Raw genomic sequence first — 27,397 nt, 5'->3', positions numbered from 1 at the left:
GTACAGTTGGGTTTTTTTTTTCACACCCGTCTCAGAAATTGAAACAAAACAAAAAATACTGTTATATATGAGTCTAATTTTAGTATCATAGGGTGCTCCAAGAATATGAAAAAGATAGGAATTGCCAAAGAGCTGCAAAAAAAAAAAAGGAAAGTAATTTGTTTTTAAGAACAGTAGCTTCCTAGTAAAGCAAATGTAATGCATTTAATCTAATAACAACTATAATATATCTTCAACTCAAACACATTTCTCTGTTATAGGACAGACAGGGTCAAGATGTGAGTGGAAAGGCTAGCATGAATCATCACACAGTAACGAAGCAGCCATTATCCCTATCGTTACTCTGATGATATATTTCATGATATCAGACACTGAGATTGTGTATTGCTCTAGGCTAGGTTATGAAGCAGAGTTGTCTTTAATTTTGTCTACTTAAAGAAACATCTCATAATTATGTCTTCTAAAAATACAGCTTAGGGTCCGTAAATGGGGTCTTGTGGGCGTTATGAAAATAATACAGAATTTTTCTACTTTGAAATTGTGCAGTGTGTTACATAAGGCTTTAAAACATAGTTATAATCATTTTGAATTATTATAAAGTCTTAATAAAACCTTCTAAATGGAGGACATGATTTCTATGTGAGGTACAATCACCGATGTTTCCCATTAAAAAGGCAAATAATTGTCAATGGAAAGCCTATATCTGAAGCAGATAATACCATGACATGTGTTAAGTAACTCCATATGCAACTTGCATATGTAGAATACCCTACATCTACATTTAGAAACGTCTTGGTTTCACAGTAGCAGTGGTGGGATTTTACCAGTTCTGTCCACCTCTGTAGAACTGGTTGCTCTGAAGAGCTGCAAACAGAGAGCATACATAGAACCAATTCTATGTCTACTGCTGTTTTGGCCCACCCATCCACCCGTAAAATCATCGGACCGGTAGTTACACCAGTCAGATCCCACCCCTGCACAGTAGGACTTCTTTCAGCACTGGCAATGGAATAATTCTCTTCTATTGTACTGAAGAAGTGATACAGAATAGCTTGGGACATGTAATTTTCTCTACCGCTTATTATCTTCCTGCATCTGTTTCCCTGATTAGTGGAAATCCAGCCCAGTTCTTTATGTATTACATAAATTTGATTTAGATTATAAATTGGAACTTGGCTCTTTTCTTGTTCCCTGCTTTACTGTCCCCAAATACTTCAAAAAAAAATGACATCATAAAAATAAGTACATATCTAAAAGTGCTGGTTCTAATGTATGTAAACTCATATCATAATAAGTGCCACAAGATTATATTACTGATTTTGCTTCTGCTGACTCATATTGGAACAGTGAATGGAGAATATAATTTTTTTAATACAAGTTAACCCAAAGGTCTAAAGAACCTTATAAATGTATTCTTGAGCAACATCCTGGGTATACATATTTATGTGTGAAAGAGTTTTTAAAAAGACAGGAATGCAAGACAGATTTGGTTTCTCTATATTTGGTAAAATGTGTTTGATCAAAAAGCGGTTTAATATTGCCTTTCCAGTTTGAGTTCCTTCGATCGTGAGCGGTTTCAGTCTGGGCTCACTGCTGGAGCACCCCAAGCCGGCTGGTTTTGGGGCTAAGCCACGCTGTAGAGGTGGTGAAGAGGGGGGAGACTGCCTGCAGGGTTGAGGAGAGCCTCATCTCTCCTCCTCAGCTGGCCATTACTCCCTTTTCCGATGGTGGTTGCAGTGGTGGTCAGAAACGGCCACCTCAAAGAAGAACTCGACCGGAAAAGAATGTGCAGGAGGAAGATAAGAAGTGAAAGTTTTGGCTGACCGGGTTGAATTGCAAAAGCAACAACTAAGGTACCCTGGAATTTAAATTTACAAAAAAATAACATCGCTTCCAAAGAAGAGTAGGAAGCAGCGAAGGAAAGTGAAAAGGGAAAGGTTTTTTCTTCTTCTTCTCTCCCTTTCCCTATGCTGACAACTAAGAGACTTAAATAAGAAATCGGAAAAATCCGCTTTGACATCAACAGGCAATTAAGCTGAAAATAAAACAAAATGTCAAAGGGAAAATAAAGATTTCTGGACACTATTTTTTTTTTTTTCATAAGCAGGAAGGCAAAGAAAAAGAAAAAAGAGCAGGATCTGGAAAGAGGGAGGAGACTGCCTGGAATTAAAAAGAATCTACAGTAAAACTTCAGCAAGACTTCTAAAAGATACATTTTACTTGAAACTTTGTAACTAAAGAGTAGAACCCCAGGAAGAGAAAGTGAAGAAAAAGAACAAAAAGAAACAGCTTGCGTGTATTTGGATTACTTGGTGATCTTTGGATTCTTGGTTATTGCATTCGAATGACTAAAATTAATCGGGTGGTTGTTTAAAAATTTATTCAATGGCACCACTTCTGGATGAATTGAAAATGGAACTTAAAAAGTACAAAGAAGATGTACAAGAAGGGAAGGGTTCTTTTGGCTTCGTTTTTCAATTCTTAGAAATGGAGATTTGGAACTATGAGAAACAACAAGAAACGTCTGCAAAACAAGAAGACTGGGACAAAGAAGAAGCCATCTTTAATGAACAAGTAATTCTATGTGGGGAAGAAAAAGGAAAGGGGGGGAAAGAGAATGGAGAATTTAAGACTTAAAAAAACAACCAAAGAAAAGAAAAATAATTCGAAAAATAAGTATAATACTGGAAAGCTACAGAAGAGAGAAATAGAGGTAGAGGGGGTAAAAATGGGGGAGAGAAGAAGAGAGGGAAGAAGGAGAGGAAAAGAAGTTACAAAGAACCGGAACAAGATATAGAGAAACAGGGCCTATTTAGAGATAATGGGTGAAAATTTAACTGAAAAAGGGATTCTATAAAGATACATAAGATTGTATTGTTATATTAGTAATAGAAATAACTTTAGAAAATTGGAAACAATGTATGATTAAAATGAGGGATAAAATAGTGTAATTTAGTGAAATGTTTATTAATAAAATAAGTGAAATAAAATAAATGAGAAAATTGAATTTGGAAGGGACGGGAACATTTTAATTAGTTAACGTTTTATAAAATATAAGTGATGGGGGGAATTAATTATGGAAAGCTTATAATTGTTCCTATAGAAGTATGATATTTAATTGAAAAGTAATGTTAAAGAAGTTAAGATTTTAATGAATATTAACATTAATGATAGAATTGAATTGGAATGGAATGCGTTGTTTTAATTACATATATTTATAATTTTTTCTTTTTTTAAGAATATAGTGTGTATTTTAAGAATGTACCAAGCAGAATCCGAATGGAAGTTATGTATTATATTGAATGTTATAACTTTAGGGTATATATTGAAGCCTAAATAAGAGTTAAATGGATAAACTTAAAAGATATAAAGGCGTCATACTCCAATCAGTAACTACAGGAGAAACTTTGTTTAATGAGAAAAGATAATAGATAATTGAAACAGGACAGACAAAAAATATAAATATAATGATTTGAATTGAGATGAGATAATTAAAATAAAACTGAGAAAATTAAAAGAGGGGAGAACCTATGCAGAAAATGTAAAACAGTAATAAGATATGGAATAGAACATAAAAATGAGCATGAAATTGAATTTGTGTCTGTACGAAGAAATGTAACCCGGGATTACGCTACTTTCAAAAAAGATGTTTTATTTGTATTTTTTTTGGTGAAAACTCAAATAAAATTTACAAAAAAAAGTGGTTTAATATTGAAAATATCATTGTTCCCTTAAAACCATTCAGCATTTGGACATTAATTAAATTTAAAAAATGGAAGATGGGTTATAAGAAAAAAATCCAAATTATTTTGTTCTCAAATAATTTGTAACTTGAATTTCTAGTTTCAGTTAGGGAATATTAAATATGGAACTGCTTGGTAGCTAATTTATTATTTTTAGCAAGATTAATGAATGCTAGATTTAAATGTTAGGAAATAAGTTTCACCTTGTAAAAGCTATGAAGAAATAAGATTTGACATTTCCCTTTTCTGTCTTCTGGCAAAGACCCTGCCATTTTGATTTACAGGTTTTTATCTTCAGGCTTGTGCTGAGACTTAAAACTCTCTTTTTGGTCTAGAAAAATCCACAAAGCTTGGTATTACAGTTTCAAGTAGCCACTGCATTAGGTTTTAGAAAAAAACCCTGAAAGGCAAGCTATGAGATCATCACAGTGATAAAAGCCTAAAAGCTAATCCCAGTTTTGCCCTTAGGTTTCCTGGAAATTAACTTTCTGGTGACAGTCTGACTATGTTAACATTAATAAATAAATTTTTGGTTTGAAAAAAATATATTCTACTTATCTTTTCAGTTTGTATTATTTTGGATTGCATTTTTTATTTTTTATTTGTTCCTCCTTATTTTTAATCTTACCATAATAACTTTGTATTCATACTAGGCTTTTGTCTTCCTATTCATTCAATTCTCAGTAATCAAAAAGTCTGTTACTGAGGTTAGTTGTTTTTTTCTCTTCTGAACTTCTCATCTACCCCTTGAAAGCTGCTCCCAGTTTACCATGATTAAATTTATTCCACTTATTTTTTATATTTTGAAATGTAAATGTAATATTTCTCTTTTTTATAGATTTCTGAAAATATTTTTGGTTTTTCTGTTCTAGCTTAGAGAACCCTATACATTTTATTTTAAATAATGCATTTTTAGCACTATAATTATTATAGTTCTTGAAAATTGAGATAATTACAATGCTGCACTTTAAAAAAATGATGCTGCCTTCTAAGAAATTGCTTTTTAACCCCCCTTCGCTTTTAGCACGGTTTTCTGTAGCCCAAACATGATTTATTATATATTGTGTTCATACCATAAATAATTATTTATTATAGGGTTTCAAATTCCCTTTTCTTTTTTATATTATAGTACTAAAAAAATCCTCAACTTTTACCTTCTGCTTAACGATAGGAACTGGATACACATGTGAAATCTTTTACAAAGTTTAATTTCAGTTTTCATTGTTAAATAAGTTTTAAAAAGCATCAGGAGTACCATGTCACTCCAAATTGTATTTATGTTTTTATTCTTTTTTATTCTTTTATTTATTTTTTTGTTTGCTAGACAAAAATATCAAACACTATTTCAGCACAAAGGAATGTAGGGTAAAAAAAAAAAGAACATTGGCTTCCAACTCTTTTTAGCAAAGTAGATTAAAATGGTAACATTACAGTCTCAACTTTTTACTTTTACATATTTAAAATGTACTAGCTATTTCTGTAACAACAAACTTATCTAATCAGCAAAATCCAAGTTTCATTTTTTCCAGCTCAAGCACAAAACACAACAGTGGTTTCCAAATAGAAACAAAGTTCGAAAGTTCTTTCTCGATTAAAACACTTAATTTGTGTTAGTGCTAGTGCTAGTTCTATCAGTTTTTCAAGCCATTCATTGTGGGTGTTAAAGTACATTTTTATCTTTCTGCAGAAAGTATTCTTGCTACATATATAACAGCAATGTTCCAGATTTTTTTTTCAAGTTCTGTCCATTGAGATTGAAATGAAAGTCTCTGGTTTGATTTTTATATTCACTTTAAGAATCGTCTGTATAAAATTATGAATCTTACCCCAGTATTGCTTTATCACAAATCCACCAAAGATAACAAAAAGTTCCTTCTTTACATTTACATTTTCAAGACACATTTGAAGTTTATGAAATTTATATATCTTTGACAATTTATTGGATGTTAAACAGTACATGATTTTAAATTACAATTTAATATAAATTTTAAACCCTTTGTCCACAGGTTTTCCCTTTGTTCAAGCATTATATTATATCCAAAATTCTTTGGATATAAATTTTTAAGTCTAATTTAAACCTTTCTTTCAGTTATAATTATGTAAACCAGTGATAGACATATCCTTATGATTCTAACTCTTCTTTGAACTTCAGGGTGGGTGCCAATTTTTTTGACCCCCTTATACTTCCTCCCTCATCGAAAATGCCTTTGCTACACATCCTGCTATAAAGTTTCATGAGACATTGGAATAAAAGTCTGAAAGAAAAATGGCCCGTTTAAAAAATGGAGGGGGAGTTAAATTCCCTTTAGCTTTAATCTTTTTAGGAATTTTGGAGCACCGTTTTCAGAAAAAAATATGCTCAGAATACTTTTTATAATACCTTGATATACTGGTTACAATATCTTAAGCTAACACCAAATATATTCCTGAACAGATGTTTGTCAGCTGTAAAATCTAATGCTTCATGCACTTTGATTAAAGACTTTCAAAACAGAACATGCTAAGTGGGAGATGAAAAACAAAAGTTACAGAAATAGTTTCTAGGCACCACTTTTTTTTTTGTTGCCAACTTCTAATAACAGTTCAAACCATTTAATATCTTAACTGTATGGTAGAGTTGCAGCAATGTTGCCTTTTGGAATGTCATATAGACATTATAAAATATATATTTGACAAGGCGTAGATAAGATTATGTTTTCAGGAGGCTGAAGAAAAGAGCCATATTTATCATCTTGTCCTAGTTGTCAAGGTAACCATGTTTCCTTATTGAGTATTATTCTTAGTAGGGAGCCTAAATTCTTGCCTAATTATTGCTAGCTATTACATTTTTCAGTTCATTGTCTATCATTTACTTCAACAATATCCAGTGCTGCCATGAATTAATGTAATGACTAACATATGAACATGCAAACTGTGCTGAATTTATCATGAGATGAGATGAAGAATGTATAAGATGGATAGAAAGAAGTTAATGCACTCTTAAAACACTAACATATACTGAGTCTTTTCTGGAATAATGTCTTCATTCTGAAGGCCAATCTCAAAGAAATATAAGCAGACTTAAGCAGTTTAATGAGAATGAGAGAGAGAGCAATGGAGCTTATATTTTAATTATGGTAGCAGAGCAGAATACTCTAGCATTTTGAACTGATGTCGCAGTTCCAGAACCAAAGTTATTATGAAAAACTTGCATTCTATGAATTATTATAATATCTTTAAGAAGAATATAGGTATCCTTTTGTAGAATCACTTTGCTTGTTAAGATGATCAAACTGACTTAATTAAAACTGAATAAGTTATATGTTCACAGGAAAATTAGTCATGATGTAAAGAAGATTTTGCTACAGTAATCTTTTATACAGATCAATTCAAGTTTTTGGAAACTTGTAGAAATATTTGTAAAGTAATGCTTGTTTATATGCAACTCTTCTCTGTAATGGAGAAGTTTACAGTTCTTTAATAAACTTCTCTAAAGATTTAGCTTTGATTATAGATATTCCCTGACTTACAACAGTTCATTTAGTGACTGTTCAAAGTTACAACATCTGAAAAAAGTGATTTATGACTGTTTTTCACACTTATGACCATTGCAACATTCCCAAGGTCATGGGATCAAAATTCAGTTGCTTGGGGGAGGCGGGGCTGACTCATATTTATGACAGTTGCAGTGTCCTCAGGGTTATGTGATCCCTTTTTACAACCTTCTGACAAACTCAAAGTCAATGGGGAAGCCAGATTCACTTAACAACATATTATTAACATAACAACTACAATGATTCACTTAACAACCATAGCAAAAAAAGGTTGTAAAATGGGGCAAAATTCACTTAACAACTTCACTTAGCAATGGAAATTTTGGGCTCAATTGTGTGGTCAAAAACCACCTGTACCAACTCCAGCAAATTATTTGTAAACCATCTTATTTTAATAATTCATTTTTATTCATGTTAATAAGTTTCATAACTTATGTAGCTCATACTTCATTTAGCAGATCTTCAGACACTTAAACTAATTCCAAAAATTAATTTTTGTTTTAAAGAGGTCATGCCAAATATGATCTTTCGCTCTGCTTATTTGGAATTATAGGAAGTGTAGTTCATGAGTCTATACATTTCAAGGACATCAAGCTAGGGAAGGCTGTTTTGCAAGCATGTTTACCCGAAGGACATCTGATGCTTTTCACTTCATAGTACATTGTTCAGATAAGACTTTCAAGAATTGTCTAAATAAGGAAGAAACCCTCAGTGAGATGAAGCTAGCCATGAGACCATAGTGACACAAGGAATTCAAGTGGTACAGGACATAAGCTGCTTTATTACTGAACCTTGCCATCTTTCTAAAAGAACAAAAAATGAGAATGACTTTTCAGGAATCTACAAAGAATGAAAATGAGGAAATGGTAGAGGATGAAGAGGAGGAGGATGCAACAGTAGGTGGCTGTGATCTGTTCTGTAAAGTGTGAAAAGGTTTATTTTATAATTTGTACTCACTTTTGGAAATGTTTTCCCCATAGGTGTTCCTTAAACCTGTCATTGAGGATAAAAACATGGAACTTGCAAGAAAATGCACAGAGTTAATAAGTAATGTAAGTAAGATTTTCAGTGCTAGTTTAATTCATTACATAACATTTCTATTCCTTCAGATATTTAGATATGTAAATATTGCTTCAAATATATTTGTTACTCTAAGAAAATATGAGCAAAATTGATATTGAAAATGTTTTATGTATTTTATTTATTCGTCAATGAAAATTACAAATTCAGACAAGCAAAATGAAAAGAAATTAAAACGTGACAGGGACAATAGGCATGTTAGTGGACTTACAGGTGTCTATTTAGGAAACTAAAAAGATTCAAGGGGCAAGGTATGTATTTTGAATGTATTATTCAAAATATCTGTATTATTCCCTAATATTCTGGAATTGGACGTACCCTTTTAATCTTCCCCTTTCTCCTATCCTATCCTACTCTACCCTATCATAGCTAATAAAGGATTATTCAGAACATATTGGTATATTGGGATCTTTTTGTCTGAAGAGGAAGATATTTAAAATACCCCTAGGTGTTCTCAGAACTCTGATTTTCAGATCTTTGCATATTATCTCCTTCTGTCCAGTAGTATTGTTATTTAATTGTTTTTCTGGATTATACCATTAAAAAAATCTAAAATTTTAAATTGTCATTGTACTGTAACCTTCCATTTGATGTATTTACTTTAGACATAGTCAAAAAAACCCTTTGTTCTTGTCAGTTTTAAAAGTTTTAGTAAACTATTTGGATAAATTTTAAAATAATGCAAATTCTTTCATAATTTTCCTTAAATGAATATTGCAGAATTACGTGATTAATTCATTCCTTCCATTCTTTTTGTCTAATTTGTTTAATTTAAATTTAATTTTCTTATGTTTTATTGAGTGATTATTTTGTTGTTACTTAATTAATTGGAAATGCTGTAGCAAATTATAAAATATTCTTGTCAGGTATTCTTATGTTTCGTTTAGGTCATATTGATTTGGCTTTTTGCTATTTTGAGTTGTTTGTAAAATTTACCTTTGTAAAAAAGAGAATTGGTTTATATCGATTATATCGAAGCTTTGTGCATACTGATTTAGCTAGAGTCAGAGCTACACAAGTAATCCTTGATTTATAATTATTCATTTAATGTTGGTTTGAAATTGTTACACAATCCTTTGTTGATCATGTATTTGCAATTTGGGTGCTTGGCAACTGGCTCACATTTACAATGTTCTTGTGGCCATGTGAATTTGTGACTTTCCCAACTGGCTTCCAATAACGCAAAGTCAGTTGGGGAAACTGGATTCACTTAACAATCATGATAAAAGTGGTCATAAAATTGGGTCTAGTCACATAATGACTTGCTTTATGATTGTACCAACATGGCAGAAATTACAGTTCAATTGTGATTATAAATTGAGGACTACTTGTAGGTGCATGCAGGAGAGAAGCAAGAGTGACAAGTGATAAAACATGCATACAGTGTCGTATCACAGCTATGAAAAGACAGAGCTTGTCTGTGTCATTGTAACATGTCAGCGTGGCATTACTGTGGTTTGGAAGACATAATCTGAATTATAATCTTTAATCTGAATTACAGAGCTGCTAATGGTAATAGAGGAATAATAATGCTGACTTTTCTTGATAAAAATGTACTAAAAGCAACTTAATGCTTGTAGCATTTACTTTCTTCCTTTCCCTTTTTAATGTTCCATGAATTTCAATGCCAAATGCTTCAAATAATTCTGTACTTTAGTGAGCCTGGTAGGACAGTGATTGTCGTTATTGCTTTTATTGCTTATAAAGAATTGGAGCTTGTCAGGACTAGTATGGATAATATGAAACAAATAATCACCTTTCATCAAGAGCTTTCTGCCTATAGGCCATTGATTTTTCCAAAGCTCTTTGCTCTGGCTTAATGGAACTCTGTTGGATTTCAGCCAACGCAATCTAAATGGCAGTCACAAAAATGTTAAGATGTCCTTGCTTACCCTCTTTTTTTTCTAGCATTGGCTCAAGCTTTGAATCTTATTCTCTGAATGAGGTAGATTTAAGCCACGGGGCAAAATATGTTTCTTTAAAGTTCATCACTAATCTAGACATGAATTTAAAATGTGCCTTGATTTTCTTCCACTATCCTGGGAGCACTGCAATTAATAGATAGTCATTGAATAGTAATACTAATGCATTGTACCTCAAGGACAGTTGTCACATTTGCAGGATCTTGCTACTTATGGCAAAATGATGAAAGCAGTGTGGTAGCACAAGCTTCATCTCTTGTGTATATCTAAACAATATGCTAATGCATACATTGAAAGGGTGAGGCTTGAGTTGTAGTGTTGCAATATTGTCTTCCAGTTTGAACCCTCTTGTCACCGGCTGCGGACAGTGCTGCAAAGAAAATAGAGGATTTATTTCTTACATTGCAGAAAGAGAAATACCAGCAGTCCATACTCAGCTAACATTACAGTAGTAATCATCTAGTGGTTTTAAATATGTGTCAATTGCAGTGGGAGATTAATTCCTTCAATAAATATTCCATCTGTTAGTGCACTGCTCTATTTGATACAAATCATATTTTTATTCTAGATTTGTGACTTTCAGTTTGCTAATAAAAATGGTAAACAACGAAAGAGAATCCCATGAAGTTAGGTGTCCTGCTTTCAAGGGATACATTACAGTAATCATATGCATGATTTAATATTAGGGTAATCCCCTTACAGCACTTCCACTACAGCAAAATGTTTCAGTGATACAGATAAAATGGCCATAATTATGAATACTTCATAGCTTCTGTCTGTATGAGTTTTCCTGTCATTTAAAATCTGTTAACTGTTCTAAACTTGTGTGATCTTGTAGCTATGCAAAAAAATTTTTTAGTTAAAATTAAATTATATTAAACATTCATCTCTTTCATTTTCATCAGGAACTATTAATCAAGGTTATATTCCTTTTTTCTTCTTTGGCCCTGTCAAAATAGAAATTCCTTTTATTCTCTGTTCCTTCTTTTAACCCATTTTTTTAAACCCTCTTTAGGTCCATTATAAAGAAGAATATGAAAAATCAAAAGGCAGGTGGACACATGTGCCTGATACTGCACAGCTGACACATATGAAAAATATATCTGCTCTTATTTCTGATGTAAGGCAGAACATTTGCAACCTTCATTTGTTATATTGATGGTTCTATGATTTACAAAGTAGCACTTATCACAAGAATGCAGACCCTTTTTCTCTCTTCTCATATTTCTTTCATTATGCCCCCTCCTTATTAAGTTCCAGCCTGTCAGGGGTCACACAGTTCATGGAATTACATTATGATACTATTTAGTTAATTTTCCTTTATGACATGATGCCATCACTGAGACCAGAGTTAATACAGAATTAAAAAAATGTGTTCAGGGCATGACCTGATAAGGATGGAAAGAGTGACATTATTAGAAAATTTAGTCATCTGTGTTTTTTTTAAGTATTTTCATTTCTATTTAACAACTGAAGTTCCCTAGCTCGATTAAATCATGGTTTAATACATTTAAAGAATAAAAATAATAAAAATGTAATTAATTTACTCTGATTTTTTAAAAAAGCTTTTCAAAGAAATGATGTAGTTAATTAATATTTTGTTTTTAACTGCATTAAAATGTTAAGCTTAAAAATCTGCTATCTGCTGATTTAAAAATTTGTTGTGCAACCCACTCAGTTCAAACAATTTAGATGGACCTTACTTAGCTGAGGTTTTAACATATGGTATTGATTGATTAGGTAAGTAACTTTAAGAAAAGCTCATGTTGTGAAGGCTGATTGAAATGATGAAATTGTTCTCAAAGGTAATTTTGGAAATTAGGAGACAAATTGGTTTCATTTTATTCAATATTTCTCCATTATGAAAATGTAGCTTTTAAAAACAGAAACTCACCCAATTTGGCCTGCCCCAACATCTAGGAAAGTCTAATTTACTAAACCACTGTTTGTTAGCCTTGGAAATTTTAAAATGTCTGGACTCAACTCCCAGAATTCTCCAGCCAGCATGATTGGCTGGGGAATTCTTGGAACTGAAATCCAGAATATTAAGAAGGCTGAAAAATACTTATCTAAACAGATAAATCCTTTAGTAGTGGAATGGGAACTGCAGAATCAAACCTGCTTTTATTCTGGGTTCAAGCTAGGTAAACATCTATTTTTATATCTAATTTGTGAAAGATTTAATGTAAAAGTTTTTCATTGAATATCATCTTAATCTGCAAAAAATAATTGTTACTTTATTTTTCTCTTGCCCTCTAGGCAAAGTACAAAGCAAAGGCTAAGAAAGAACTTTCTAACTCATTCTACCAGCAAATGCCTGCTACAATTGATAGTGTGTTTGCAAAAGAAATCATGAATCTTCAGAGCAAGGTAATTTCACAAACATGCACCATAATATATTTCCTGGTGAAATATGTTACCTTTTCTAAAACAAAATACTAAACGTAGTATTAATTGAAAAGGTGAACTCAATCGAACATGGGTAAGAGCTGCTACTAAGGCCTACCTTGTGGTGATTTGTGTGGCAGAGTGTAAATGCTTCTCCACACTAATTGCATCTACAGATAATCGCCCAGTGATCCTCTTTAAGGTGTTTCTTCCTAGGGAAGGAGGAAATTGAAGGGGCGCACTGAGGAATTTGCAGATTTTCTGGAAGACAAAATCGCTCAACTTCATTCCCAGTTAGATGCGGCATGGTTGCTGGTCCGATGGAAGCTCCTGAGGCAGGTTCTTGCCCTGTTATCTGGGAATGGTTTGACCCTGTTGCTCCTGAGGAAGTAGACAGGATTCTAGGGAGTATGCGCGTAAGCACCTGTGTTTTAGACCCATGTCCCTCCTGGCTTGTGAAAGCTTCCCAGGAGGTGACAGGTGGGTGGACTCTGGTTGTGATTAATGCTTCCCTATAGGAGGGCACAGTGCCCCAGCATTTTAAGGAGGCTGTGGTCCACTCTCTTCTTAAGAAGCCATTACTAGACTCCACCAGTTGGATAATTTCTGACCTACCTCCAATTGTCCCTTTCTGGGGAAGGTTGTTGAGAAGGTGGTCGCGTAGCAGTTCCAGAGGTTTCTGGATGAAACAGATTATCTCGACCTCTACCAGTCAGGATTCAGGCCTGGATTTCGGACAGAAACAGCATTGGATGAAAGTGGTAGTGGGATGGTGATAGTACATCCATCCTTGCTCTACTTGATCTCTTGGTGGCTTTCGATACCATTGACCCTGGGATTCTCCTGGGGCAGCTTTGGGGGATGTGAATGGGAGGCCTTATGCTGTCCTGGTTCACTTCCTTTGTCTGTGGTCATTCTCAGTCAGTCTTGATAGGAGAGGAGAGATCCAGCCCTTAACAGGGTTCCGCAAGGCTTGGTACTCTCTCTGCTTCTGTTCAACATTTATATGAATCCTCTGGATGAGATCATCCGTCACCATGGACTGAGGTATCACCAATATGTTGATGATACTCAACTGTATGTCTTGACCCCTGGTGAATTAAGTGTTGCCATGTCCTCAGTCTCCCTCGCAGTGCCAGGAGGCTGTTAGGGACTGGATGGGGAGCAACAGGTTGAAACTAAACCCTTGCAAGGCTGAGTGGCTCTGGGTTTGGGGTGGCACTGCCCTGTTGGCTCAGGGAGAATTGCCACCTTTGGTCTTGGATGGGGTGGCACTACCCCATACAGACCCTGTGCATAATCTAGGGGGACTCATGACTCCTGCTCAAAGAGCAAGTGGCAGTCATGGCCAGGAGGGCCTTTGTGCAAGTGCGAGTGGTGCACCAGTTACGCCTTTTCCTGGACCAATGATCCCTATTCACAGTCACTCATGCCCATGTCTTGATAATTGCAATGCACTCTACATGGGGCTGTCCTTGAAGAATATCTAAAAGCTCCAGTTGGTGCAAAACGCAATGGCCCATATGGTTTTGTGCAGACCCTGATGTGCACATATTTCATCTCTCCTGAGGGAGCTGCATTGGTTGTCAATTTGCTTCCAGGTGCAATTCATGGTGCTGGTTGTTACCTTTAAAACCCTTCATGGCTTGGGACCAGGTTATCTGAGGGAACGTCTCTTGTTGGTTACATCTACCCGACCCATTAGAACTTGGAGGCAGGAAATATTATGGGTCCCACCCCTGAGGGAGATACACTTGGTGGAACCCAGAAGGAGGGCCTTCTCCATGGTGGCTCCCTCTCTCTGGAATATCATTCCCCCAGATATTAGAATGGCCTCCTCTCTAATATTCTTCTGGAAGGCATTGAAGACCTGGTTCTGCCAGCGGGCCTGGGGAACCCAGAGCGGGATGGAGCCCATCAAATGGCTCGTGTGATCTGCCATCATCGTAGCAGGGGATGGGAATTGGGGGGTGATTTATTTTTTATTTATTTGTTTGTTTGTTTGTTTATTTATTCCCCCCCTGAATTTTGTTCTATTGTACTTTATTAATTTATTTGATTCTTTTTGTTAGTTTTAATCATTTTTTATTTTAAATATGGTTTTACATTCTATAAGCCACCTCGTGTCACTATGGGCGAATAGGTGGCAATATAAATTCAATTGATTAATTAATCAATTGAAGAGCACCAAATCCGTTTTAATAATGGAAGCTGCTTTGGTAATTTTCATAGAGAGAAATTAAAAAATTGGAGAAATTAAGGAGTGGTATGTATAGCAGCTTAAATTCCTAGAGTAAAAGTAGGATATATCTCTGGAATAAATAAATATGAGGAACCTAAAAATAAAAATATGATGATTTTTGTTTTTGTGCTTGCAACAATATTAGTACTAGGTAGAGTTAACTAAGATTCCTACTTAGAGTTTGCAAACATATTACTTATAATTAAGTGAGAGAAATATTTGAGCAATGCTCTGAAATATTAGGCAAGTCTATGAACAACCCTGAAATTGAATAGTTTAACATAGATATTAATAAACCCATATAATTAGTACAATTAGTAAAATTAACCTGTTGCCAGTAACCCTGTTTCTGGACTGAACTTAAGTCATGATTGATTCCATTACAAATCTCAACATCTTTATAACATAATATAAATAATAACTTGGAATTGTTGGATAACTGAGAATATTGAGTGTTTTTTACATACAAATCATGTGCTGTAGCATTAAGCTTTAGAATGTTGACTACTTTTCTTGGACTAAATGGAAATACCAAATATGCCTAGTAACTTACCTGCCATACATGTCTTAGAGCAGGGCTCCCAGTCCACCCCCAGCCCACGGGCAATGTGTCAGATGCTGGCCATGCCCACACCCAATTTAGCGAGGGGGGAAAAAGTCCTGACATGTCGCATAATGCAGCCATGATGACCTGAATTTGACACCCCTATCCTAGAGCATATGATTTCCAAAATGCTTTTCTGTAATATTTTAATTTCATTAGAACAACAACTTAAAAACCTGCTCTTGTAAGTCCCAAGAACTCTTGAAGCTTTGGAAATTGAAAACACTGACAAGAATCAGAAAGTTACGTTTTTAGTAAATCTAAGGCAGGAAATACAAAATATTTATCTCCTACACCTGTTTTCAAAGATCAAATAAAATAGATATAGATAATTAGCACTGTCAAAAAATCTCTGTATTTCTGATTTTATTTGGACATTTTTCCCAGAGTTGAAAGATCTGGACAAAATAGGAGAAAAGAATATTATATATCTTCATGCTTTTATTATTTATAAAAATAATAAAGGTGTGATATAAAAACAAACAAACAAATTTACATTGGTAGCTAGTCATATACTGTAGATGAAGAATTTTATAAATAACACTGCAAAAAAAGTTTAATTTTTGTCAAATTGCTTTAAATGATTACACCTAGGAAGCAAATTGCTTCATTTAAGAGTTAAGCTCTTTATTGAGAAAATGACATAATATTTTAAAAGACATAATATTTTAAAAGAAATCTGTTCAGGAAATTCTAGCTTAGTTACATATCACCTTGTATACTTTCTCTTCTGGGCCAGTATGGACATTTTGAGACATGGCTTTAGTTTGTGGTAGAAACTAAACTAGCCTTTCCCCTTCCATAATTATCCCCTGAGAGGATTTAAAATCTAGTCTGGAATATTCATAGATTACAGTTTTTTTGCAGCTATTAAACCATATTTTCTCTCTCTCTCTGTCTATTGCACCACAGATATAGTAGCAGAGGACAGAGCTGGCTGTGATATTCATTTTTCAGACAATTCTAACCTCCTATATATTTTGCTTTTTTCATAAAAGTATTAAATATACAATTGTACCATTTAAGACTTACTCTGGAACACACATCTGCTTTAAGAGGACATACACAATGTATTCTAGATGTAGCATAAAATGTAAAATGTGCAGACACATTTATTTCCCATCTGTAACATAAATCATTGCTTTTTGCTTCAGACGGAAGGAAAGTGGAATAATTTCTACTCACTGAGTTTTCCAAACATTATGCCTGTGAAGAAAATGAAAGAGGAGATGTTGGCTTTTACAACAGAGCTGGGACTTGCCCTTTTCCCCAAAAACTGTTGTCTAGACCTTCATATTCCAAATGCACAACATTCATGTACAGACAGATTTTGACATATGCTGGAGAGAGAAGAAAGATAATATTTATATTCTGGTCCCTCATGTTTTTTGTCCTGTTCTTCAATATTTACAGAGGTTTTAATGCCCTTTTTGATTTATGGTAAAGCCATGGAAAATATAAACAAACTTGTAATTCTCAATGGTTAATTTGCTTTAGTAATTGTTGAAAATGAAGGTAATTTGTGACCTGTTGATTGGTAATAATAGTATGAATAATACTTATATTTCTAGTATATTGACAATGAGATAAGAAACAAGCAACAAACAAAAATATTTTATTAAAAAGATTGAATTAGAATCCACATTTTCTGGTGATTATATTTGAGTTGCTTGAAGAGTTTATGATTTATAAAGTGTCCTTGATGAGTAACTTGCTATCCCATAGTAGGAATATATTTACAATGGACATATTGGGACAGTTGCTTGTAGCGAGAATGATTTTTTTAATGAAAGAATGAACCACAGTGTTTTTTATAGTAAGCAGCTGTCCTGTATCCCTCTTTCTTAGTCTGTGTTCTGCCTTCAGGAACAGATAAGGGTAATATCACATTCCTAACACTGAAGTATTTAATTGTAAACCCAAACATTATTTGTAGACAGGAGCACCTCTTGCTCCTGTCTACATTTTGGATTATTCTTAAGGAAATAAAGCATTTTGGATTATTCTTAAGGAAATAAAAGTAATATCAGCTGAAGAATGGTCTAACATCTAGTCTAAAATTAATTACATGGCATGTAATGATAGACAGGAAAATATGCCTGGACAACAAGAGAGATACAAAATCATCCTACGCTAACATTTTGTGGTCATCTGGAATTTTGTAACCCAGATATAAGAAAAATTCATCATGAGAGGCAAGCAGGGAAGATATTTAAGGATAGTAGAAATTCTTTGAATGGTTAAGCTTAGTTGAGCAGACTTAGGAAACATCTATGTTGGGCTATAAGAATATAGAAATGGAAGGGAGAGAGCCTTGAATATATGGATGGTGAGTCTGTGTTAGGTATAGTAGAAGACAGAAAAGCCATTTTAGAGATATAGAACAGAGAATCCAATGGGAAACTTCTACCTTAAAAATTCAGTGACCGAGGAGTGATTCTATCTATTCTGGAAGTAGATGAGAAAATAATTAAATCCTGCCTCTTAAGTTCTTAATGGCTGGTATTTATACTTAAATACTCTTAGATTTTTAAAAAAATGTTAGTTCCTGATGGTTTTTTAAGTTTCTACTATGAAAAAGTTACTAAAAGTGCATTCTGATCATGTGTTGCTTTTAACTATCATGTTTTATATTGTCAACATTTTTTGTCTTTCTTGAAAATTTAATTCAGCAAAATTTCTTGATAGATCTCATAATTCACTGCAATAAATCAATACAAATTAAAGATGCATATTACATATAAAGGATAATTTTTGTATCTTTTCTGATTTGGAGCTAAAAGGCAGATTATAGAGAGTATAATAAAGTAAAAAATAATTCTAGAAACAAAACATAATATCTTCCTGAAAAAACAGTGAATGCAATATTATATTGGGAGAAATTAAACCAGCTGAAAGGCAGTTTTGTAGGCAGCAGAAAGTAATCTACTATCAAAGCAAAAAACAAAATCAAGGAAATTCAGAAAAAAGAAATTAATTTATGATCAGGCTAATTAATATTATTGATTCTAAATCACCAGACAACTACTTTTTTTGGAAATTATATGTAGGATAATTATATTCAATTTCCTACAACAAAATCTTACAATTTAAGATATGTTAGGATGTTAAAAAAACAACCTTTCTTTAACTGACTTACTGATTGGTAGCAAAATCCTAAATGTTTTATGCAATAATATCAGCCTGATACAGTTTTTGGATACTGTAGGCTCAATACAATTGGAAACAACAGGCTGCAGGAAGCAATAAACAATGTCAAACCATTGTCACCTCCTCTCCTTTCCCCTCCTCTCCCCTCCTCTCTCCCTTCCCTAAGGATAAACTTAGGAACTAAATTAAAGGTTTTGGGGTTTCTTGTTTCCCTGAAAAAAATCTAAAAATATCATAGGTGAGGCAAAGGTTTTTTTTAAAATGAAGAAATGAATGGATAGTGTGGCAAGAGACTTAACTTATACATTATTTTGGCAGAAAATTCCAATGGTGGTTCCTTACTGAAAACAATGACCCAAGAAAAATAAAAAACAAGAACGTGTCAGGGCCTGCTCATTGGGTTCTTTTTAAAAAAAAATTCTTCAAGTACTTGGCAAATGTGCTTGAAGCAATATTTTTGTTTGTGAAGTTGATGAATCTTAAGTTACAACTCAGTACCCAAGATAATAGTGACACTATATCTTTGACATTGATCTTTATACTAGATATCTATATCTCAGACACAGTTTATACTTTTGTTTTGTGTTTATATTAGCTTGTACAAATTACATTGGATTTAAAAATAAGCTGGGGTAAGCTTGAGTTATTGCACATTATTTTTGTGGTTATGTGTAGATCTGGGAGTGGGAAATTTCACCCCAAGGGTGCATTTCAAATGGTGATTAAACTCGTCTTCAACTTATCAGTTGAGAGCGTTTCCATATTGGTGGGAAGGAAGTGAGAGATGGACAGAGATCAGAAAATATGCATCAAAAACTATTAGAAAATGAAAAGAGAGAATGGATTTGATCTAGTGGTGGGATTGAAATTGTTTTACCACCAGTTTGGTGGGTGTGGCTTGGTGGGTGTACTTTGCCTAATGCTGGCGCGCAGTGTTCCCGACACCAGCTGAGACCTGCAGCTGAGCGGATAAAGAAGAGAAAAGCACAGGGGCAGTTGGGAGGGCTGATCCTGCATTTTTCTCTTCTTTTTCCTCCCACTGAGGATTTTTTCCCTCTTTTCAGCTGATCGGCAACTTTTTTTTCCTACTGGTTGAGCTGAACCGGTCCAAACCGGTAGCATGCCACCACTGATTTGATCCCATCCATTGCTTAATTATACCTAGCCCAAACTTAATACCTATAGATTCCTTATATATGTGCAAGTTGAACAAAACAACTTGAGAATCAATTGAATTTAAATTAACTAATATAGTTCAGTGCAGATTTACTCACATTATTTGATTGCATTAAAGTTTTAGATTAGTAAAAAGTAAGTCTTCTGTTCATAAATATTTGTTTTCTTTAATAAGAAACAAAATAATAATAAACTATAAATAAAAAATTGGAGAAAAGGGAAAGGGAAAACTCCCAGAATATACCATCTTATAGAAAATAGCTCACTTTTTAAATACAGTATTAACTATACAAATAATATTTTTCAGTTCTTCCATTATATTGAAGATAATGACTGGTAGGTAAGTCAATGGAGTTGAAGGATACAGGCTGGAAGGTTTTCAAAAGCTTGATTGGGTAGGCAGTACACTGGGAGTAGAATACTTAGTAGAATTCATGATGTTCAGAAGATTGATTGGATGAGCAAAAACTCTTTTGAATGTACTGTGACACCTTCTCCCATGCAGGTTCTTGCCTCAATCAGCGTTTCCCTGTTGATAAAGTTTGAAAAAAAGATCCTTCAGTAGTCTTATGATGACTTTATAGAGCTGTCTTATAATTAGCCTCTGGAAAGGAACAGAACAATAGAAAGGATTTTTAGATTTAATGGAGATTTCTTTCATCCAAATGGTTCATTGAATCAGATTTTCTTATAATTCAATATCAGATTGACATAACATTTTAACATCCAATTGCTTTCCCCAAAACCATGTTAACAAATGTATGTTGCTTAAACCAAAATTAAGTAATAGTGGAGAATCCTATATAATAAGTATACAGGTGATACTTGAAAAATTAGAATATCATGCAAAAGTTCATTTATTTCAGTAATTCGACTTAAAAGATGAAACTAATATATGAGATAGACTCATTACATGCAAAGCAACATAGTTCAAGCCATGATTTGGCATAATTGTAATGATAATGGCTTACAGCTCATGAAAACCCTAAATGCACAATCTCAGAAAATTAGAATATTACATGCAATCAATAAAACAAGGATTGTACATAGAACAATATTGGACCTCTGAAAAGTAGAAGCATGCATATGTAGTCAGTACTTGGTTTGGGCCCCTTTTGCAGCAATTACTGTCTCAATTGGCGTGGCATGGAAGCTATCAGCCTGTGGCACTGCTGAGGTGTTATGGAAGACCAGGATGCTTCAAAAGCGGCCTGCAGCTCTCTGCATTGTTCGGTCTCATGTCTCTCATCTTTCTCTTGGCAACGCCCCATAGATTCTCTATGCAGTTCAGGTCAGGCGACTTTGCTAGCCAATCAAGCACAGTAATTCCACGGTCATTGAACCAGGGTTTGGTGCTTTTGGCAGTGTGGGCAGGTGCTGGTAGATGAAGTCAGCATCCCCATAAAGCTCATCTGCGGAAGGATGCATGAAGTGTTCCAAAATCTCCCGGCAGACGGCTGCATTGACCCTGGACTTAATGAAGCACAGTGGACCAACACCAGCAGATGACATGGCTCCCCAAATCAACACAGACTGTGGAAACTTCATACTGGACTTCAATCTTGCAGTGTGTGCCTCTCCATTCTTCCTCCAGACTCTGGGTCCTTGGTTTCCAAATGAGATACAAAAGTTGCTCTCATCAGAAAAGAGGACTTTGGACCATTGAGCAACAGACCAGTTCTGTTTTTCTTTGGCCCAGTTAAGATGCTTCTGACGTTATTTGTTGTTCAGGAGCATCTTAACAGCAGCTTGGCAAGAGGAATACGACATTTGAAGCCCATGTCCAGGATCTGTCTGTGTGTGGTGGCTCTTGATGCACTGACTCCAGCCTCAGTCCACTCCTTGTGAAAGTCCCCAACACTTTTGCATGGCTTTTTCCTGACAATCCTCTCCAGGCTGGGGTCATCCCTGCTGCTTGTGCACCTTTTTCTTCCACACAACTTTCTATTAATGTGCTTTGATACAGCACTTTGGGAACATCCAACTTCTTTTGCAATTACCTTTGAGGCTTTCCCTCCTTATGGAGGGTGTCAATGATGGTTTTCTGCACAACTGTCAGGACAGCAGTCTTTCCCATGATTGTGATTCCTACTGAACCAGACTGAGAGACCATTTAAAGGCTCAGGAACCCTTTGCAGGTGTTATGGCTTAATTAGCTGATTAGAGTGGGACACTTTGAGCCTAGAATATTGAACCTTTTCACAATATTCTAATTTTCTGAGATTGTGGATTTGGGGTTTTCATGAGCTGTAAGCCATAATCATCTCAATTATGACACATCATGGCTTGAACTATCTTGCTTTGCATGTAAGGAATCTATTACATATATTAGTTTCACCTTTTAAGTTGCATTACTGAAATAAATGAACTTTTGCATGATATTCTAATTTTTCAAGTTTCACCTGTACGTGTTCTCTCCTCATTTAAAATGTAGGCCACAGCAGAGTTTGTTTCTAACAAGCATACAGTTACATGCGCTTCTCAGTTTTAATTATCACATATTGTCAGGATTAAAGTTTAAAACTAAAAATTTATATTCTGAGTTTATGAAACTTTTAAAATAGCTAGGGGTTTGACAGTAAAACTCTGGAGATTTATAAAATGAATGTATAAAAGTTTTTCCCCTTATCCCAATAGTAGGTAAACCCTGGGCTATATTCTACCTTGATTTCTGTATACATGCTAATAATATTTATCATTTTTAGGTTCTTTACAAGAAAAAATATGATGCCGAGAAAGGAAAATCAAATTATGCACAGATGAAGGAACTTCCAGATGTTAAGCATGCCATGGAAATTAGTAAACACCAGAGTAATGTGAGTATTTGCTCAGTTTAAATAATTAGGTTCTTGTGTGTATTTTAAATGAAATATTGTAGTATTTGACAGGTTGATGAGTAAATAATTGTCTTTTGTGTCATTATTTAAATTGTGATTTAGCAGTGTCTTTACATTGGAAAAAACGTGGATGACTTAAACACAAACTAATAATTAACAACTTGTATACAGATGTGGAAAACTAAATGAAGTATGCATTCAAGATATTGTATACTTTATTTGAAATATTTACAGCAATGTATTTGGTTTGAGTTTTTGTACCAGTTTTACACATCAGTAAAGCTACCAGATTTATAAGCTGCAAAGTTATGTAAGAAAGAAAGAAAAGAAAAGAAAAGAAAAAGGTAAGCAAGGCATCTCATTTTAACCAGCTGTAGGTGAGTGGCTTCTTCTGAAAATCATAGAATTGAATCTGGCTACAGAAATCCCTCTCTATCCTCATTGTCAAATGTTTTTACTCTTAGAATATGTTCCAACAATTGTGTCACAATTTGTTTTGCTGTAATTTAAGAGCAGCGTATTGTATCTTGTGCTCTGATATAACAGATAGATTTTGGCTTTCTGTTCAATATCCCTTCAGTACTTTGAAAATTGCTATCATATTTTTCTCCCAGTCATCTTTTCTCAACATACTTAGTTTCTGTAATTTTTCTTCAAAATATTAATTTTCAGTCCCTTATCATTCTCATTGCTCTTTCTGCATCAATTCTGAACTTTCTCTGAATTTCTTTTTAATGTGAGCAAGAGTTGGACATATCACTTACTGTAGGCTGAATATGGCAAATATAGATTATACTGTTATTTCTATGATAATCTGAAACTATGTTTGATAATCCAGGTGCAGTACTGGATGTTATAGCACCCCATTAGATATTTCAGTTTACTTTGAAGATGATTGCAATAGTACATTCTAACCACGGCTCCTAAATTATATATACTTTCATGAAGAGAAAGCTTCATGAAGTGAAGTCAGTATTTTTCCTCCCGAATAGAAACATAGAAATACTGTGCTGCTCATTCTGAGACAGGTTCTAAACAATTACTTAGCTATTTTCAAGTTCCTGAAAAGCGTTCTGATCATACGTTTCTTGAATATGTGGAAAACCAATGTTGAACAAGAGGTTTTCAAACAGAGCAGTTCAAAGTTTGAAGAAATGAAACCAATTGTTGACAAAACTGTAGATACTTTTTAAGCAACATGACAGGCAATTGCCTTGAGTATATGGATTATACTTGGGCTAAGAAATCTGCCACCCTCCAGATATCAGATTTCAAAACTCATCATGTCCTTTCAACATGACAAATAGCCAAGAATGAAAAGGGTTGTACTTCAACGACATCTAAAGAGCAAGTCTTGCTTTAGCAAGACTCAAATAAGAGTTACAGATGAAGAGTAGGAGATAAAAAAAAGATATGAGGATTTCAAAAGGCAGGAGAAAATAAAGGAAAAGAAATTGAAAAAGGAAAAGAAGGTAGTCAGGCATTATCTATTTATGGAATACAGGCTACGAGTAAAGAAATAGAGCTGGAAGAGGAAATGGGGAGTAAGTTAGAGAAATGCCTCCAGAAGGATATGAAGAAGTAGCACTAATACTTAAAAAAGCTAAAATAAAAATTGTCTAGCTTCAGAGGAACCATATTGAACAAAGCTTCCCTTAAGTTTAGCTCTCATCTTACTGAAAGAACCCATACAAAGAAGCTTAAGACTTAAGAATTCAACACACCCTTCCTTCTTTCTTCCCTGATGTGCAACTCTAATCAAGGGGATGAAAGAGGAACCCTGGACAGAAAAACAATACATAGGAACTTTGTTTCTTTGTTTGAAATAGTGCCTTCTGAAGAAATTAGGAAGAGTGTCCAGGGAGAGTCTCTATTACCTATGTGATCCACTGATTATTGTCATTGTCTAATGCTTACATTAGATTTTCTTAATGATGATCTGTCCGTAACTTGGTCCTTCATGTCTTCCAAATGTGCACCCATTGCCACTATAATTTAGTGCATTCATCTTGCTGCTAGTCATTCTTTTTGTCTCTTTTCTTTCAGCTTTTCCATCAGTGAAGCCTTTTCCAGAGAGTTCAGTCCTCACATAATGTGTCTGAAGCAGGATAATATGAGAATGGTCATTTATGTCCCAAAAGAAAACTCTAAATTGATTTCTTTAATGATCCATTCTTGAGCGTTCATACAATTCTTAGAATCTTCTCCATCCTCAAATTTAAAAACTCTCTCTCTATCTTGCTTCATCATATTCCAAATATCAATTCTACCAGGAATACCATTGTCTGCTTAGTTCTGATCTTTGCAGGTATTGATACGTCATGGAACTTGAGTATCTTTTCCAAGGTCTTTGTGGCCATGAAGTGTTAGTCTGCAGCATATTTATTGACTGCTGGTTGATGTCTAATCCTAAAAAGTAAAAGCTATACATTTCTTCAGTATCTTTATTATAAGTTCGAAGTCTAGTTATTGTACATCTTTTTATTTAATGTTCCTTTTTTTAAACTTTGTGCCTGGACTTTTTAACTAGATCTTGCAAATCCTTTGCATTTTCAATTATCGAAGGGATGTCACCAGCGAAGTAAGATTATTGATGTTTCTTTCTCCAGTTTTAAATCTACACTCATCTTCTTCTAATCCAGTTTTCTTTAATATATACTCAGCATCTATGTTCAATACATAAGGGAAGAATACTCAATTTGCCAACTCTGCTTTGCCAACTTAGAACCAGAATTTCTCCCACAAGCTGCTCAGAGCATCCAGTAGCGGGAGGTGCTCCAGTCTCTGCTTATCTAGGCTGGGCTTAATTTGTGGAATGCTCCTCCTCCTCCACGGGACTCCTCCCCAGCGTTCCCCAGTTTTTGGCTCAGCCTTGTGAGAGATAGGCAGTGCTTCTCATTAATCCTTGGCCGAAACAGGATAATTCTCTTTAAGGTTTGCAGATAGTCAATTATTCCTGTCTTACCGACACTGCCCTTGCCATCTGGCTGTTGGGGATCGCATTATCAGGAAGCACTCTTTGCACTCCTAAGTGCAGGGAGGCTTTGATTTCATTTCGCACCCCCCAACTGCTAGCCCTACCCTTGCCATTACAATCACCGAGCCACTTTATCATTTAAACGGCAAGGCTTTTTTTCTCTCTCTCTCTCTCCGAGTCGTATCGCAGTTTCTTTTTCCCCCAAGAACTTTGTTTAGGGGTAGAGGTATAATCACCTCGTTATTTCGTCCCTCCCTGCTGGTTTAGCCTAAGAGATGACTGTTGGAACTTATCTCTTTTTCTCGGTGGGAGATTGCTGCTGGCATGCGCACCACAAATAACGTCCAGTCCCCATTTTTTTTTTACTGTAAAGAGACCGCGTGGCCACTAATTCAACAGACTGTGTGGGGTAATCCTTATTCCAGATTGAAGGTTTTTTTTTTTACACAAAATACCCTGAGGAATCATTACAACCTTGTTTCCAACATATTCGAGGCTTTTGTTAATTCGTGTTGTTGGCTCAACCCTCACAGTTCTCTCTATCCAGCGGCACAACAGCGAGCACCTAGGCCAGCATCCGCCTATGCAGGGAAGCTGTTGAAGGCCTGTGAGTGATAATTTGGCCTGCTAGGCATTCTCAATTTAGCTGATTGGGACATCCAAATTTGATATATATTTGCATACCCATATGCTCTGTTAATATTAATCATACCAATATAATAATACTGGCAATTTCATAACAATAATAAATTATTTGTTGAGATACGACTCAATTTTGAAGCAGATATCCATTTATTTTTTTTAAAAAAAACAAAGACAAAAAAAATGGGGGGTTTGATTTTAGGGCACCCTGACCATTCTTGGCCAGGTCCCTGGGTGCGCCAACCGCCTACACAATATAGCATGAAATAATGAGCGTACTGGTCCTTCCACAATCACAATGGCAGGGGGTAGTGGTTCACACTCCTCAACTTCAAGGGGCAAGTCCAAATCTCAACACAATCCTAAGCAAAAAAAAGGGGGGGGGGATTTCTAAGGCATCACAAAAGGATGCCACCAGGCACCACAAGGCACTGGAAAAACAAATAGATAAGTACACACGAGAGGCACACAGAACCTCTCAAGCCTTCTCACCCCACAGTCCAGAGCTGTCCTCTTTCCTCCCTCCTATCCCCCTAGATTTCTCCCTCTCACCCAGGCGCAGTGTGGCTCCCCTGAGTCAACAGGCCCAGTCAGCTCAATCACCAACCATGCGAAGAATACCCGAAGCGACATTCACATCAACGGCTGCCGGTCTTTGACAGGAACAATCTCTTCCAGATGATGTGCCAGAGTGAATGAAGACCTGGATGGAGATGGCTATCCATCAGGGAATCGCAGCAGGCCTGCAACATGCAGTTCTAACCAGGGATCATCCTGCACCCGCTGAGTATGATTTGCAATCCGTTCGGTCATTGGCCAGGTCAGAGCTACATTATACCCAGGTACAATGTCAAGGGGTATGCTCCTACAGGAGCTGCAGGAGGAGGAGCAGGAGGAGGAGGCAGAAGAGGTGGAACACATTGAGCACATGGACCAGCGTGAATCAGAATCAATGCATGATACTGACCCTGCCATGTCGGAAGCAGACCCCTTAGAAAGGGGGATGTCTGAGGATGAGGGCCTCGTTCCTGACCAACCTGTATTTACAGGCTTGTTCCGGCCACAACTTTTCAAATCTCTATTGTTCAAGGCCAAAAATACTG

The 27,397-nt window shown here is 35.1% G+C and overlaps 1 protein-coding gene across 3 annotated transcripts in view; it reads left to right on the top strand.

Moving 5' to 3' along the window:
* Positions 1–27,397, top strand: part of NEBL (nebulette) — a 168,563-nt gene that overhangs the window by 77,675 nt on the left and 63,491 nt on the right. The window contains exons 1-5 of one of the 3 annotated variants that reach the window (XM_087916990.1): positions 8,053–8,172; positions 8,257–8,328; positions 11,294–11,398; positions 12,538–12,648; positions 22,544–22,654. The exons of the other annotated variants lie outside the window; for them this stretch is intronic. Coding sequence (XP_087773116.1) covers positions 8,095–8,172; positions 8,257–8,328; positions 11,294–11,398; positions 12,538–12,648; positions 22,544–22,654 — 477 coding nt within the window. The 5' untranslated portion in view covers positions 8,053–8,094. Of the gene's footprint in view, positions 1–8,052; positions 8,173–8,256; positions 8,329–11,293; positions 11,399–12,537; positions 12,649–22,543; positions 22,655–27,397 lie in introns of those variants that run through there. 3 annotated transcript variants of the gene reach the window in all.

This window comes from Pseudonaja textilis, chromosome Z (genome assembly GCF_049901715.1).
Source record: "Pseudonaja textilis isolate UNSWEBS1 chromosome Z, rPseTex1.2, whole genome shotgun sequence".
In the NCBI taxonomy this organism is placed as follows: Eukaryota; Metazoa; Chordata; class Lepidosauria; order Squamata; family Elapidae; genus Pseudonaja; species Pseudonaja textilis.
Note: the sequence above shows the minus strand (reverse complement) of the source record. Positions and strands in the feature narration are given on the sequence as shown.